The 15,344-nt window shown below is 56.2% G+C and overlaps 1 protein-coding gene across 1 annotated transcript; it reads left to right on the forward strand.

The window, feature by feature from the left end:
- The first annotated feature begins 6,501 nt into the window (after positions 1-6,501).
- On the forward strand, positions 6,502-9,167 carry NKX2-3 (NK2 homeobox 3). Its single transcript, XM_087432970.1, has 2 exons — positions 6,502-6,862; positions 8,419-9,167. Exons 1-2 carry the CDS (start codon positions 6,502-6,504, stop codon positions 9,165-9,167), a joined length of 1,110 nt encoding a protein of 369 aa, XP_087289096.1.
- Positions 9,168-15,344: the final 6,177 nt, after the last annotated feature.

Raw genomic sequence — 15,344 nt, forward strand, 5'->3', positions numbered from 1 at the left:
GGGAGAGGGGTCTGGGGCTCAGGAGTGGAGCCCTGCTCAGTGTCCAGGGACAAAATGCATGAGAGCATCGGGAGTGAAGGAGCGAGAAAAAAGGGGGGGAAAGGGAATGAAATAAGATGGGGGGAAGGGAAGAGGGAATGAAAAAATAAGGAACAGTGAAACAGGTGGGGAGGAGTGGAGAAGGAGGGAGAAAGGAGGCCAGGGAGAGGGAGAGGAGGTGAGAGCGAAGGGAGGTGGGGGAAGGGTAGTGAGAAAAAGAGAGAGTGAGGAAGGGACGGGGTGGGGGAGTAAGAGATGGGCCCAGCGAAAGAGGAAGGGGCCTAAAGGGGAGAGAGGCTGGCTGGAGGGGGGAGAGGAGGATGCCCACAGAAGTTCTGGGGTCCCGGACTCAGAGATTCTGCCGAGTCTCTGGGTGCCACGAAACTCGAGAGGTAAGATTCTTCTGCCCGGTTGGCGGGAGTGCGGAGGAGTCGAGCAGAGTTTGAGAAGATATAGGTAGGTTCAAGGACAGAAGCGCAGCCCAGGTCTCCCTGGGGCTCCTCGCTAGGGCCCGGTGCTTTTGACTGGCAGCTGGAGAGAGACGCTCCAGGAGAGAAAGCCCCGCACCCCCGTCCTCAACCAGCGCGGACAAAGTGCGCGGGCTTGGAGACGCGGCGCCCGTGTTTGGCAGGGCAGAGTGAGGCCTGCCAACCTTACAGCGCCCGCAGCCTCGAGGCCGCCGAACTCTTGACCTCCGACCAGACACACCAGCAAAGTCCAGAGGCCCCGAATTGCGGGCCTGGACCTGGCTCCTCCGGCGCGTCACGCCTTCTGTCCCTGTGGTTGTGCGCCCTGGTGCGCCGCGGCCGCCTAGGGCCTCGATCCTTTCCAGGTCGGGTCCCTAGCTCGTTCCAAGCAAAGCCGGCAGTCACTCCTTGCCCCCGTCTGCCAACATCTCCCTAGGGTCAGGCAAGCTGGGACTGTCGCCAGGGCAGTGGTAATTGTTGGGTGCCCCCAGAGCTTCAGGGAACCAAGGGCAAGTGGGCGGCTAGGCCCGCAGACTGGTCGCCCATTGACGGAGCAATGGTTCCGCCGCACTTTGGGAATCGCTCTCCCGGTGTCGACCAAATAGTAGGACCTTCAGGCTGGACGCAGCGACGGCGGGATAAGGCGATACTTAAGCGACAAGACTGCGGCAAACGTTTGTTTCCAAGAGAGAAAGGTGTTTTCCTTCTCAAACGGTTTGAAGTAATTCGCCGCAACGTGACCCCCATGGAGATTTGGGAAAAGATTTCCACGTCTGAGGAGGCAGAGGTCCCAGGACTTGCGGTTGAGAGCAGACAGGGTTGAGAAGATCGCGCTAGGAAGACTCACGAAGAATCTCTGCTTCTTGGAACGGGATAACCACATTCCTCCACCCCCACCCTTACTGCTCAGAGATCGGCATAGAGCAGGCTGGCTTTCTGGTTTAAGTGAATTAATTCGCTAAAGACTGCAGCTGCTCTTCTGAAGTCAGATTATATTTTAAAAGGTCTATAGACATTGAAATTTCTCTACAGGAAGTTAAACTCACGCTAAAAAAAAAAAGAGTTAAGGAATGCATCCAGAATTCCAATTTAATCCCCAAGTTAAAACCGCTCACTGCACTCCCAAATAGCACACGCAAATAGTACAAATAAATGTCTGCGTATAGGCGTCCTCTAGGCGTTTTTGTTTGAAAAAATATCGAGTTGATTTTAATTCGACAAAATAGCCTTTCTGACTTGTGTGTTCTAATGGCAGAACAGCACTGGTTTTCGTGATGAAAGCTATATTTACACTGTTATCTTAAAATTTTCTGGAGGGGGCAGATACACATAGATAGATGTGGAAGGTCCTCTCCCTGAGAAATCGAAACTCCCTTCTTCAGCGAGGGCCTGTAATTTACAAAGAACTACACGGATTACTGAACTTGGACTGATTTTCTCCGAGGGAAGGGAAGTGGTGGGTTATTTAGAAAACTCAATTCCAAATACAATCTAGGAAAATCTGGCATTTATACAAACACATACAAAACAAGCTAAACTGCTCAAAATGCCATTTTAAAATCTTTTTACAATATTACCAAAACAAGGGAAAAAATCCTCTCAAGAAACTAGATCAGTTTAATGCTTTCTGGGACTGACCTACCTAGTTGACATTTCTTTAAAAGTCGAAAATGTATTAACTCTTCTCACAAAACACTATTGTCTCTAGCTTGCTCAAAAATTTTGGATAACTCTCTAACATCCCTCAACTAAAGACCAAACCAAAACACACACACATACACACCACCACCAGCAGTAACAACAAAATAAAAACTATTTAGTGCTGCCGATAAAGAGGAAACGTTTTTCTTTCTTCTTTTTTTGTAAAACGTCATTGAAAATGAAATTTCTGGGAGAGCAGTGAAAAATGAAAATATTTGATGAAAAAAATTCACCTGAAATGTTATCGTATAGTTTTGGCTAGCTGAGTTCATCACAGGATGGTTTTTCATGCTTTAAAGAAAATCACTTCTGACTGTGGTGCTATATTTAGATTAGAAAGCCACGATAAATTTCAACATTTTTGTGGCATAGGTTACATAATTAAATGGCTATTTGAATACTTGGAAGGTAACAACATTAGCAGTGGCGTATACAACTAAAATGATCGATTATCTGCCTATATTTATATGTATATTAAGCAATTTTTGTGCAGAGAATAATAACTTATGGGAACACTTTACAGTTTTCAAAGAATCATCACACTTTGATCTTTATTGTAATGATTAGCACATGGCTTTTCTCCAAAAAAAGTGGTATATTTTTATTTATCACTTATGCATCTATATAGCACTTCCCCCTCATAGAATTTGCCATCATTTTACTATGCTCTTTAATGATAGACGGGAGGAGGGGGACTTGCATAAATGTATAACGTGACAAAATCGTCCGGGGGCAGATACACTCAATTAATATAAAATCAAACGCTTCCATGGATGCAACGATATTTACTTTATCTGACAGTAATTGGCTAAACTGTCTAAGAAACGAAAACCTATTATTAGTCGAGCACAGCTCCAGAATTTCAAAGATCCTCATTTCAGACCAGAGAATGCAAATGCCCCAGAACGGGACCGTAACCGGATACGCGATGGACCCAGATTCCACGTTCATCAAAGCGACTCCCAAGAACCGACCGCTGCTGTAGTGTAACTACCGCTCTGGCGTTTTCCTCCCGGACAGCGGCGCGCAGCTGGTGGCGCACACCCTCCCGGGTCGTCGGGGCTGCGGGCTGTGGGCGAGGGAAAAACAGGCCGCCTAGATGGGATTGGCCTGGCAGGGATCCCTGCTGGGAAGCTCCGCTTCGGGAGAACCAGACTGACCAAAGAGAGCCTTGAACAACAGGGAGAGGGCAGCCAGAGACGACGACCTGAACGCCTGCTCAGGGCATAAGACCAAGATGAGCTCTAGGTAGCGGGTAGAAGTCTCTCGGCCGCCAAATCAGCCCTGCGCAGGGCTGCGGATGAGAAGAGAAAAGGGGGATGCGGCACAGAAACCGCCCGCTAGGCCCCTTCGCCTGGACTCCTCACGCTCCGGATCCTCAGGGGCCTCCAGCCTGGCGGGCCTGAACTGCGTCCCAGGACGGCCTGCCGAGGAGCAACCTGGTCAGGGGCCGCCGGAGAGAACCACTCGGGCCTGGCCCCAGAGTACCTAGCGGGGCAGTGGTGGCAGCGGATTTGGGCGAGAGCGGACCGCGTAGGCCTACGAGTGGGGAGGAGACAGCCTTCTGCGTGCTCAGGGAGGAGGCAACTCGGTGGACTCCTGGTTGCAGCAGCGGGTGTGTGGGCGTGTCTGGGTGTTCCCGGCACCCCGGGGCTACGGGTTCTAAGATGGGGGTTCTTGGGGATGGGCTTTGGGAAGGTCTAGGAGCAGAGCGCCGCGGAGAAGCAAGGGAAGGCAGCAAGGCGACAAGGAGATGCAGGCTTCGGTTGGAAACTGGGGAGAGTTTCGGTAGCTTTTTTCTTTTTCTGTTCTTTTCTTTTCTTTTTGGAATCTTGAAATTACTCAAGAAAATCACCCAAAGAGGTGAAATAAATTGGAGACCAGAGAGGAGCAGAAACATTCCCCGCGCCTGTCTAGCCCTGGGGATGGGGGTGGAGGAGTGGGACTGGAGGCTTCCTTCTTTTATGCTCGCCTGGTACCGCGACGCACACACTCAAGGACTCCCGCCCCGCAGTGCCGCGCACTCACCCCCACCTCTCTCTGGATCTTCGCGCCCGAGCGCTCGCGATCCGCGGCAAAAGCAGGCGCGTTCTTCTCTCTGCAGCCCCGTGGCCTGGTTTGGAGACGCCGGCCCCGCCTGGGGCGTCAATAGTCACTGAATTCAAAGCTGAAAGTCACCGGGCACACCTGCGGCTGAGGGATGGTCGTCCCAGCGCTAGGCTCTGCCCACAGAGGGTCTCCACCACCGCCGCGGGCCGCCTGCCACCCTAAGTACTCCCTGGCGCACGTGGCCCGCGCCGCATCCCAGCTCCCCGGGCGGCCCCAGAGGCTGACTCCCCGCACCATTTCCGCTCGCTCCGGAACAGCCCCGCCTCTCCCCCCTCCCGACTGGCTGTTCTTTCTCTCCTCGGCCTTGGGCACCCACTCCTCCCGCCGGTGCGGGGCCCCGCATGGTAGCTCTCCATTCTCACCCCCACTCCCATCTCAAGTCTGCGCCTCCCCGGGGCGTTGTCCACAGTCCCTGCGCCTTCCACCCGCCCCTTCCAGCTGAGGCCGGTCCCCGCCCCCCCCAGCTCCACCATCGTGGCTGCCAAAAAATGCTTGGGGGCGGCTAGGGCCGGACGAGGGGCGCCACATTTGGGCCGGAACCGGTTCCTATTTTTTCAAAGCCAGCGCCGCGTGGAGGTCTTTCTGTGGGCCTCACAGTAGGGCCCGCTGCTCCTCACTGGGCTAGGCGTGGTGGCAGGCGAATATCTATTGGGCGGGAAGATGATCCCCACCAGCGCGGAGTTTCCAGAATCTCAGGGGACCCTGTAGATTCGCCCAGAAAACAACCAGAGCCGCACGAGGGCGCCAGAAGGTATGTGGGCTGGAGAAATTAGAAAGAAGGCCTCCGGGGATCAAGGCCTAGATCCAGGCGCCCAATTTCAACAGACGGAAAAGACGGCCGCCACGGCAGGGTAACCTCCCTTGTGAGGACAGATCCTGCTCTCAAGACCTTATGAAGCTACCCAGCGTGTGCGGCATTCCAGCCACGTCATCACCAATGCAGTCAAACACTGTTTGGCCTCTGATTCAGAATAGCGGTAACTGACATGTATTGAGCACTAACATGAGCAGGGCCCTGCACTAAGCTCCTGGCATGATTTGCCTCATTTATCCCTGGCAACAACCTTGAAAAGGGTATTACTGTCTCCTTTTTGTATACAAAGAAACCGAGGCTTAGAAACGCCCAAGGCCACACACTGACTAGGCCAGGATTCGAACCAAGAACTGTCAGACAACAAAGTTCAGTAATAACTCCTTTGTCCTGTCTCTCACATACCTGCTTACCGCGGCCGCTGCAAGGGCTACAAGGGCAAACGCAACCAGGACCTTGCCCTCGGGGGTTCATAGTCTACCCGGGGAGACCAGGCAGGCAACACAGCTATAGTACTAGGTGGAAAGTGATAAGTGACACGACTGTCCTTTACTAACACGTGGTGCAAATTCAGACGCGGGAGAGATGACTTCCGGCTAGGCGATCGGGGAGCGCTTCCTTGGAGAAGGTAGTATTGGAGCAGTCTTCGAGAACAGCTTTCGACCCATGGAGACAAGGGCGGGGAAGACGTTCCAAGTTGATGGAACGGCTTGAGCAAAGTCAACGAGGCGGAATCAGACACGTCGCCCATCCATAGGTATATAGAACATTCCGTCTCTTTAGGGATCCAGTGCCGGGTATTTACAGGCCAGGAAGTTTTCCTGCCCCCGCAGCTGCTGGAGAAACCATGCTCCTGGGTCATCCTTCCCAGCAGTTGGTTCGCGGACAGGAAGCCTCCCACCACTGGCCCTGGCCGGGAAGGTGCGGCCAGGCGAGGCGGGAATCGGTCCTTCGGGCACCCGGGGCAGTGCAGCCTCGTCCGCAGCATCTTGGATTTCGCGACTCTATACTAGTCCTTGTCTATTTCTGGTAGCGCCACAGCACCCCACTCAGTGGATGCGGGGGGCGTGGCCCACATGAACCGGAACCAATGGGGAGGGATGCCGAGGCGAGAGCCCCGCCCCCGACGTGACGCACGACCCCCGGACACAGGCTTCGCAGCCCCGGCCCTAGTCCCTGCAGTGGCTGTAACAAAACCCAGACCCCCAGGTCCGGGCCAATGGAGGCGATTTAGACTGGAGCGGGACCGCGTCTGTCAAAAGCCCGACTCGGCAGCAGCGGCGGAGTCCAGAAGCAGAGCTGGAGCTGCCGCGCTGCCTCCCCGCCCCCGCCGGGATTTATTGAGTATTTGGACTGGACAATTAAGTGGCCCTGATGATGTTACCAAGCCCGGTCACCTCCACCCCTTTCTCAGTCAAAGATATTTTGAATCTGGAGCAGCAGCAGCAACAGCACTTCCACGGTGCGCACTTGCAGGCGGACTTGGAGCACCACTTCCACTCGGCGCCCTGCATGCTGGCCGCCGCGGAAGGGACGCAGTTTTCTGACGGAGGGGAGGAGGACGAGGAAGAAGAGGGTGAGAAACTGTCCTATTTGAACTCACTAGCCACAGCCGATGGCCACGGGGATTCGGGGCTCTGTCCCCAGAGCTATGTCCACACGGTTCTGCGAGACTCGTGCAGCGGGCCTAAGGAACATGAAGAGGAGCCCGAGGTCGTGAGGGACCGGAGCCAAAGTGAGTAGAGGGGGAAAGGAAACGCACCCGCACATCTGGAGCGGAGCGCCCGCAAACAGCCCACAAAGCTTGCTAGCACGGCTGCCCACCCTTTAACCTTTGCTTGGGGTCATGCCTCGCCCTGGTCAATGAGAGCTCCGCAAAGCGCAGGTGCCTGAGAGGGAGCCGGGGCGGAGGGAGAAGGACGAGGTGACCCCGACAACTACTCCCCCCCAGAGGGGGGAGGCGGTGCAGCCCCCGAGGGAGGAGAAGGTAGTTATTGCTGCCCTGATGCTGCAACACGGGCTCAGCTGCTGGGTCCTGACAACTCACAGTATTTTTGCTCTTCCCAAGATCCAAAGGGGCAAGAGCCTGAACCTTTTCCACTTTCCCTCTGGCGTGAGACGAGTTCTCTGAGGCCAGGGCAGCTGCTCTCTCTTCTCAGAAAAGTCTGTCCAAGCAGGTTATGTCCCTAGCGTCCGGAGAACGCAGGAACTGTGGTAGAGTCTTAGCTGGATGGTTTCCTCACTTCTCCGCTTGGAGCTCAGAGTCCTGGCATGCACCGCATCCGCAGGGAGGGAGGGATGGTCGCAGAGTGCGTGAGAACACTCCATTCCGCGCTGAGCATAGCATTCACACCCCTGAGGCGCCGGCCTTTTTTGAAAATTCGTAACGTTTTGCTTTGTGTCCCAGGCTGTGGGCTGCCGGCCCAATGAAAAACGCGCGGAACTTAGTCCGAGATCCCGGCCGCTCACATCAGACGGGAGGTGCTGGGTAGGGAAATCGGATAACTGAATAAAGCCTCCAAGGAAGTGTCTGTTTCTGAGAGGACAGGGTCAGAGAACCTCCTTCCCCAAGAGGAGGTTTGATGTGGCGGAAGCCAAGGCCTGTGCTCTGACAGCTCCCCTGGGCCTAAAATCGACATGAAACTCTAAATCAGTCAGTCAATCAAATTTCTTTTTCTTTCTAAGGTCACACAGACTTTTAGTTGTGGGTATGTGGTCTTTTAAAAGCAATAAATAAATAAATAAATAAATAAATAAATAAATAAATAAATAAATAAATAAATAAACAAAATAGTCCCTGGGCAATGCACGAGCGTTACACTCAGATATTTCCCAACAGAAAGATTTTCCCGCAACTCACGCACACCGGCCCCCAAATACCAACACTCCTCACACCTTTAGCTCTCCGCGACGGAGTGGAAGGCAAACGAGTTTGCAAATACTGTCGTTATTATGTAGTTGCAAACTTTCATCCTGAAAATAGTCATTAGTGCTCAGAGCCGCACATTTAATACAGGGTAATCTCTTCTCTTGCAGATGCACAAGTTCTAAATAAACGTGCACTAACTACCCTCCCCACGGAACGTGCCTCCGCCCGCCGAGGGCATTCTGAGGGTACTTGGGCTGCCACAGGGTCCCACGGCTCCAGGAGCCACAAACTTTCCAAAAAGTCCGAGCATTTACTACCGCACGCTCCGCGCTGCCACCAAAAGGGGCCACAGTGTTCCGGGACCGGAGCCGCGGTGAGGTCGCGAACAGCTAAGGGACGCTGTTGTTTTGCTTCTTCCGCAGAAAGCTGCCCGCTGAAGAAGCCTCTGGAGGCGGCCGGAGACTGTAAGGCGGCGGAGGAGAGCGAGAGGCCGAAGCCACGCAGCCGGCGGAAGCCCCGGGTCCTCTTCTCACAAGCCCAGGTCTTCGAGCTGGAACGCAGGTTCAAGCAGCAGCGGTACCTGTCGGCGCCCGAGCGCGAGCACCTCGCCAGCAGCCTGAAGCTCACGTCCACGCAGGTGAAGATCTGGTTCCAGAATCGCAGGTACAAGTGCAAGAGACAACGGCAGGACAAGTCTCTGGAGCTCGGCGCGCACGCGCCCCCGCCACCCCCGCGCCGCGTGGCCGTGCCGGTGCTGGTGCGGGACGGCAAGCCGTGTGTCACGCCAGGCGCGCAACCCTACGGCGCGCCCTACAGCGTGGGCGCGGGCGCCTACTCTTACAACAGCTTCCCCGCCTACGGCTATGGGAACTCAGCCGCCGCGGCCGCCGCCGCCGCCGCCGCCGCCGCCGCCGCCGCGGCCTATAGCGGCAGCTACGGCTGTGCGTACCCGGCGGGCGGCGGCGGCGGCGGCGGCGGCGGGGGTGGCGGCGCCTCTGCGGCGGCCGCGGCCATGCAGCCCCCCTGCAGCGCGGCGGGAGGCGGCCCCTTTGTGAACGTGAGCAACCTGGGCGGCTTCGGCAGCGGTGGGGGCGCGCAGCCGTTGCACCAGGGTGCCGCGGCTGGGGCCGCGTGCGCGCAGGGCACCTTGCAGGGCATCCGGGCCTGGTAGGAACCGGGCGGGTCACGCGGCGGGCGCCCCACCGCAGCCTGGCGCCGCGGGACTGAAGCGCGAGAAAGGCTGGATCCAAGGGCCAGGTCCCCTCGTTAAAAAATATATACACGTCTCGCTCCCCAGGGCCGCGGAGCGCCACTCACACGAGGCCTGGGGAAGGGGGCTCAGGGGCGAGGAGGATGCCCGGGACCGCTCTCGGAGACTGTCTTTGAGGCAGAAACGCTGGCTGGGTTCCGGGGTGGACGATGGCCCCGACCCTGGCCCCGAAGGGAGTGCGAGAGGCTGGGACTCTGGCTGCCGCTTGGTTCTCCCAGAGCCAGAAGGGCTTCTCTCCCTCCGCTTTCCCGCGGCCTCCAAGAAGCATTGACGAAGAACCCAAGGACAAAAAAGGCATGAAGGAGAGAAAAATGGGCGTCGTGGCTTGAGAAATCCCCAGGCCCCACCGACCCTCTGCCTCCTTTGCGGGCCCGGGGCGCCACACCACAGTCGATTTTCCTTTTTCCAACCGCCTGCCGTCCGCAGCAGATACCTCGGCCTGGATCTCCGCGTTGTCAGGGGGAGCAGAACTCTGCGAGAAAAGCCAGTGGAGCGAGATCAGAAGTTGGGGGGCTGAACAAATCGGAGACCTGGTGGCCTACCGGAGGTGTTACCGGGTTTCCTTTCTGTTTCATATTCTGTATTCAGCACATATAATATATATATAACTATATCCGCACGCCGTGTACACACCCGCTGCCATACACTACAGGAGTCAATAAACAAGGTGCAATATTTCCAAACCGTTGGCCGGCTGCAGACTGTTTAGCCCCGAAAAGTGGGGAGGGATCCTTTAAACAGGGCGGGCAGGGCAGGAAAAGGTGCCTGAGGAAAAGCAGTCCTCTCTGGACGGTAGCAGGCCTGGTCTCCCCTGCGTCAGCCCCCAGGCTGCAAATCTGATCTCCTCATGGCTTTGTTCGTTAATTTCTCTTTACTCTTGTGAGGAGGACAGGTCGGAGACTCAGGGCCTTTTGAGGTCCCGGGCTTTCTAATCCACTTAAGTTTTACCCAGTTCTTGGGTAGTGCCTGGGCTTGCGTTAGATCAAGGTTTTGACTCAGCCCCACCTCGAGGGTCGCCAGGGAAAAGGAAACCTCGTCCCCAGGCCCAGCCGTAGGCGGCGCGAAGGCGGCTCCTTCTTCGGCCGCCTCCCGGGCTTCCAGCGCGCTGGCGGGCGCTGCGCTGCGCCCCGCCGCGGCCGAGTTCGCCCCCTTGGCCGCCCTCCCTTCTCCCCCGGCGGCCGCGGCTTTATGCGGCTCCTTGTCACTTGCGGAGAATGCCTGTGCGAGGCCTGTGCTGCCACACGGCCGATTGTGAGCGTGCCAAGGCGGGTGAATGGGGAGGCCTCAGAGCGCCGTGCCATTGTGGGGCCGGGCCTCGCTGAAAGGCAGCTCCGGGCCGGGAAGGTGCGGAAAGAATGGCTTTTTATTGGAGTCCCGAACAAAAGGTGTGGTAGGAAGGCGAAGTCCCCTGCGCGAACAAAAACCCCAGCGCGTCGGGATTGACATCCCCCCCGAGCTCCCCATTGCTTCTCAGAGCGGGGGCTTTGTGCAGCAGTCTGCTCAACAGAGGGACGGAGAAATGCGCGGGGGTTTTGTTCCCCACTTTTTGTGCGCTGGGGGAGGGGGCGGCAAGCGGGACGGGGGCTAGGCAGGCAGCAGGGAGGGGAGCTCTGATCAGGCCGGGCCGGCCGGGGCGCGGAGACGTTCAGCGGGAGTCGGCGGCCTGAATGCAGGGTCATTATTGCTACAAGTTTAGCAATTTCGCCCTTACAGGAGGGGGCGGGGGCTGCTAGGCTGCTGCGGGGCCGCGGGGCTAGAGAGCTGCAGAGACCCAGAAGAGGAGGACGAAAAAAGAGGAGGGGAGGAAGGGAGAGAAGCAGGCAAGGGAATCCTGCAAAACCCGCTGACCGCCCAGGATGAGGCTTGGACGCATCCAAAAGGGCCTAGCAGGAGGCTGGAGAGGCGGCGCCCGGGGGGCGAAGACCCTCCTTCCCGTCGCCTCTCTGGAGGCAGAAAGACCCTGGAGCCGAGCGTGAGTTACTGCACCAGACCGCCGGTCCCTCAGCTCCTCGCCGCCGGTTCCCTCCTCCCTCAAGCCGCCCTGGAGCTGGGACACCGCCTCCCACCACTGCTTTCAGCACCACGACGCCCCGAGCCCCCTTGCTAGCGAGCCCTCTCTTCTGCAGCTATCATCTTCCCTTGAGTTGCTTAGGCTAAGGGCTGGGGAGGGAATTCTCGCCTCCTAACTCGTTTCTCACTGCTGGCAGCCGCGAACCACTCATTCATTCATTCATCCATGCAACAGTATTTATTGAGCACCTACTAATGTATGTTCACCTGCACTGTTACGCATGCTGAGGACGGTGATAAAACCACTGTCCACAGGCTTATGGAGTTTATTTTCAGGGGTGGTGTGGCGGAGAGGTAAATAACAAAACAAATGCATGTAAAAAAATAGATAAATTCTAGAAAGGAAATAGAACCAAATGCTGGCGGGAGGGTTCTTTTGGAGTAGGTGGTCAGAGAAAGCCACGTTGAAGAGATTACATTTAAACTGATGCCCAAATGACAAGAAGGAAGCCAACCCAAACAGCGCTTTGCTGTTGCAGCCTCCATTCCATGCTTCTGTCCATGCCCTTGCCTCCTTCTGGAATGCCCTTCCACCCCCATCTTTCTGGTGAACTCTTGCTCCTCATTTAAGGCCAGACTTCTTTCCTGAGCCACCCAAGTGGAGGTAATCACTCCCTCATATGTGCCGCCAGAGTCTTAGGTACTTTCCAATATCACAACATAGTGTCGTGCAAAGATTTGTCTCTTTCCCTCCCCGCGAGGTCCCAGTGAGGTCGTGGGGGGCCAGGTTGGCATCTTTTTCCTCTGGGACAGATAACACAGTAGGAGACCATGGGGGCAGGTTCCTTCAGCGGCGCCTTCCTGGGCGCTCCAGGGCCCCGCAGGAGGCTCCAGTGGTGTGGAGCTTCGGCGTTCGGTGCTGGATGCAAGGGAGATGCGGAGCCGGTCTCTTGGCCCACCTGGGCGGAGCCAGGACACCTGAAATCGCCAGTGGAAGACGTGCAACCCATCCCGATCCCACAGGAAGTTCCCATCTTCGGTACTCCGAGATGCCGCCTGGGGCTTCCTTAAGAGGTTGTTGCCCCTCCCTCGCTCTGCAGCTCAAAACCTAGAAAAGGAGGCTGAGAACTTGGTGATGACCTTGACACTATGACTCAACGTTTAGGGGTTGGGGAGGACGCGGGGATAGGGAAGAGAGCGAGGACTCGGGCGGGGTGAGGATGGGAAGCTCGGACGTATACGATAAATCCGGGACCTGTCTGTGAGACCCAGTTCGACTTCCCCTACATTCACCAGGTGAGAGTTATGGTAGGTGATGGGGATGCTGCCGCGCACTCCCGAAGAGCTCACTTCCAAGGCGGGATTTCAGCGCCTGCGCACTAGGAACCCAAGGCTCTGGAAGCAGACGCCCTCCCTCCTCTGGGGGTTTCCTAAGTAAGCAACTCCTTCTTCTCCAACCTAGTCTGTATCCTGCCGGGCCGTGGCCTCTCAGCGCTCCCAGTGGCAGATCCCCATCTTCCTTGCTCAGCTTCCTCCTGGCCCGCGTTAGTCTTCCTTCACTCTGCATCCCCTCCTGTTCTGGAAAAGAGGCGTGTGACCCTTGTAGAGGAAACAGAGGTGGTTCTATGGATTGGCTTCCGCGCAGTTTGCGTGTCTTGAAATACTTAAAGCCAGCCTGGACTAGACCCCTCCCCGCTCCCTACCCTTCCCTGGAGCCTGCAATCTCCGGGTATAAATAGCTCCCATCTCTTCCATGAAGGATTTCCGTACTGCTCCTTGCTGGGGTTCCAGGGCCTCGGCCATCGAAAGGTGAAAGACCCCCTCCCAGGCCCAAACTGCTGCTTCACTGGACTGTCTTGTGAGCCAGGAGGAATCCTAAAATCCAGGCATGGCTTCTAATGACCCGTGAGACTTGAGCAGGTGAAGTCAGTCACCCCTTTGGGCTCTGGTGTCTGAGCTCTAAGGCAGAGAGAAGGATGGACTAGATGATTTCAGGGGTCACCTCTGGCTCAAACCCTCCTTGCTTCCCTGAATGAGTGGATAATCCCTCCCTTCCCAGTGACTGGTGCCACACTGGGCTCAAGAAGTGGGTAGGCACCACTGTTGGCAGAGGTGAAATGGGTTCTAGAAGGCCGGCATTTTTTTTTCCTGCAAAGCCTAATCTTGAGGGGTTAAGAGTCTGGACTCTGGAGACAGGCTGCCTCTATTCTAATCTCAGCACCACCACAACCAGCGGTAGAGACCTTGAGTAAGTTGGGAGCACTCTGAACCTCAGTTTCCTTCTCTATAAAATGGGTATGCTTATAGCACTTCTCTCATAGTTTTTTTTAACCTACAGTAAAACGCCAAAAATATTAAGTGTACAACTCAATGAATGTTTATATATGTAAACACTCATGTACTAATCACTTTGGCTTTGAAAATTACATGAGATTATCCGTGTAAAAGCAGCTTAGCTGAGTGTCTGGTACGCGTTAGGCATTGATTGCATCAATGTTACGGGCCAGCCCGGTGCTAGTCGCCTTGTACGCTAAGCCCAGGACTCTATTCTGCGCTTGAGGCACTTCCAGGTCCGCGGGGAGAGCAGGGCAGGCCCGAGGATTCCGAACCCCAACGCTGCGGGCGCGCGTCATCACAGAGGCAGGTCGGAGCTATTACTGGCAAGCCAGGGGCAGGCGGCGCCCGGCGGGGCCTGCAGGCCTGGGACAGCTTCGCAGAGGCTTGGACCTTGGCTGGGTCTCGGGAATTCGACTGAAGGGAGAGGTGAAACGAGGTTCCAGATGGAGCCGCGAGTCCCCTCTAGCCCATCACTGCTGGGAGGAAAGGGTCAGAAGGGGAAACCCAGCCCCTCTCCGCAGGGTTTCTCCCGGGTCCCGCGCGCCACTGTTCCCGGACGCTGCCAGAGTGACCTGGGGCTGCGCATCTCCGCAAGGGTGGGGCCGGGTGGGCGGGCGCTCCCCTGCAGAAAGGCGCGTGCTGGAGGCGGGTTGGTTCAAGGCCTCAATCGCAGCCTCCTCCTCCTCCTTCGCTTTTTGGTTCGGAGCTCCAGAGGGGACTTCCTGGGCGCCTTCTCCCAGCTCGAGGGGCCGAGCTCTGGAAGGCCGGCAGATTCGCCGTGACCAGACGGTTCAGAGCTCGGCCGCAGCCTGGCTCCGCGCGAAGGGGAAGGATCCTCGGAACCGCCGCGGGTAGCGCAGGTGCCGCGGGGCGGGCGCCGCCTCCCCGACAGGCCTGGGGCGGTCAGAGCCCGCTGGGCAGGGAGCTCACCGACGATCCCCGGGAGAGCCTGGCCAACCCTCGGGATGAGAACCCAAACTTGAAGAGCCAGCAGTCCTGAGAATCGCAACCTGGGCGCGGAGCCAGGCCCAGCGTGCAGCACGGAGGTAGGACGCTCCGGGGAGGGTTTGGTGAGTCCATAAGGCCTCTGTAGGAAGTCCAGGGGAGGCGTCTGGGGAAGAGGCACTGATCTCAAAACCACGTTTGCCTTAGTGAAATGACGCAGGGTTTTTTTCAACCTAGATTGTAGGTAACATTAATAACAGCAAAGCTTTCTAAAGGGGCGTTTAGAAAATTTATTGAAGTTTGAAACACAGAAAATATGTGTACAGCTCGCTAAATCTTCATAAACTGAACACTCCCATGAGACCAACTCCCAGAAGAAACAGAACATTACCAGTCCCCCAAAACTCCCCACACACTCCCTTCTCCTCACTACTACCATTGCCAAGGGTCACCACTGTCCTGGCTTCTAACAGTGTAGGTTAGTTTTGTCTGGTTTGGAACATTTATAAATGGAATCGTGTAGTGTGTCCTCGAATGTGCCTGGCTTCTTTCGTTTGTGAGGTTTATCCATATTGCTGCGCGTAGCTCTAGATCGCTCGCTTTCATTACTCTAGAGTATTCCCTTGTGTGCATACACCACAATTAATTTATCCATTCTGCTGTTGATGGGCATTTGGGTAGTTTCTAGTTTTTGACTGTTGCAAATAGTGCTGCTACAAACATTCTAGAACAGTGTCCAATAGAACTTTCTGCATTGTTGGAAATGTTCTATGTCTGTGCTGTCCA

This window comes from Ceratotherium simum, chromosome 6, assembly GCF_057802395.1.
Source record: "Ceratotherium simum simum isolate JZ-2026a chromosome 6, ASM5780239v1, whole genome shotgun sequence".
NCBI lineage: Eukaryota > Metazoa > Chordata > Mammalia > Perissodactyla > Rhinocerotidae > Ceratotherium > Ceratotherium simum.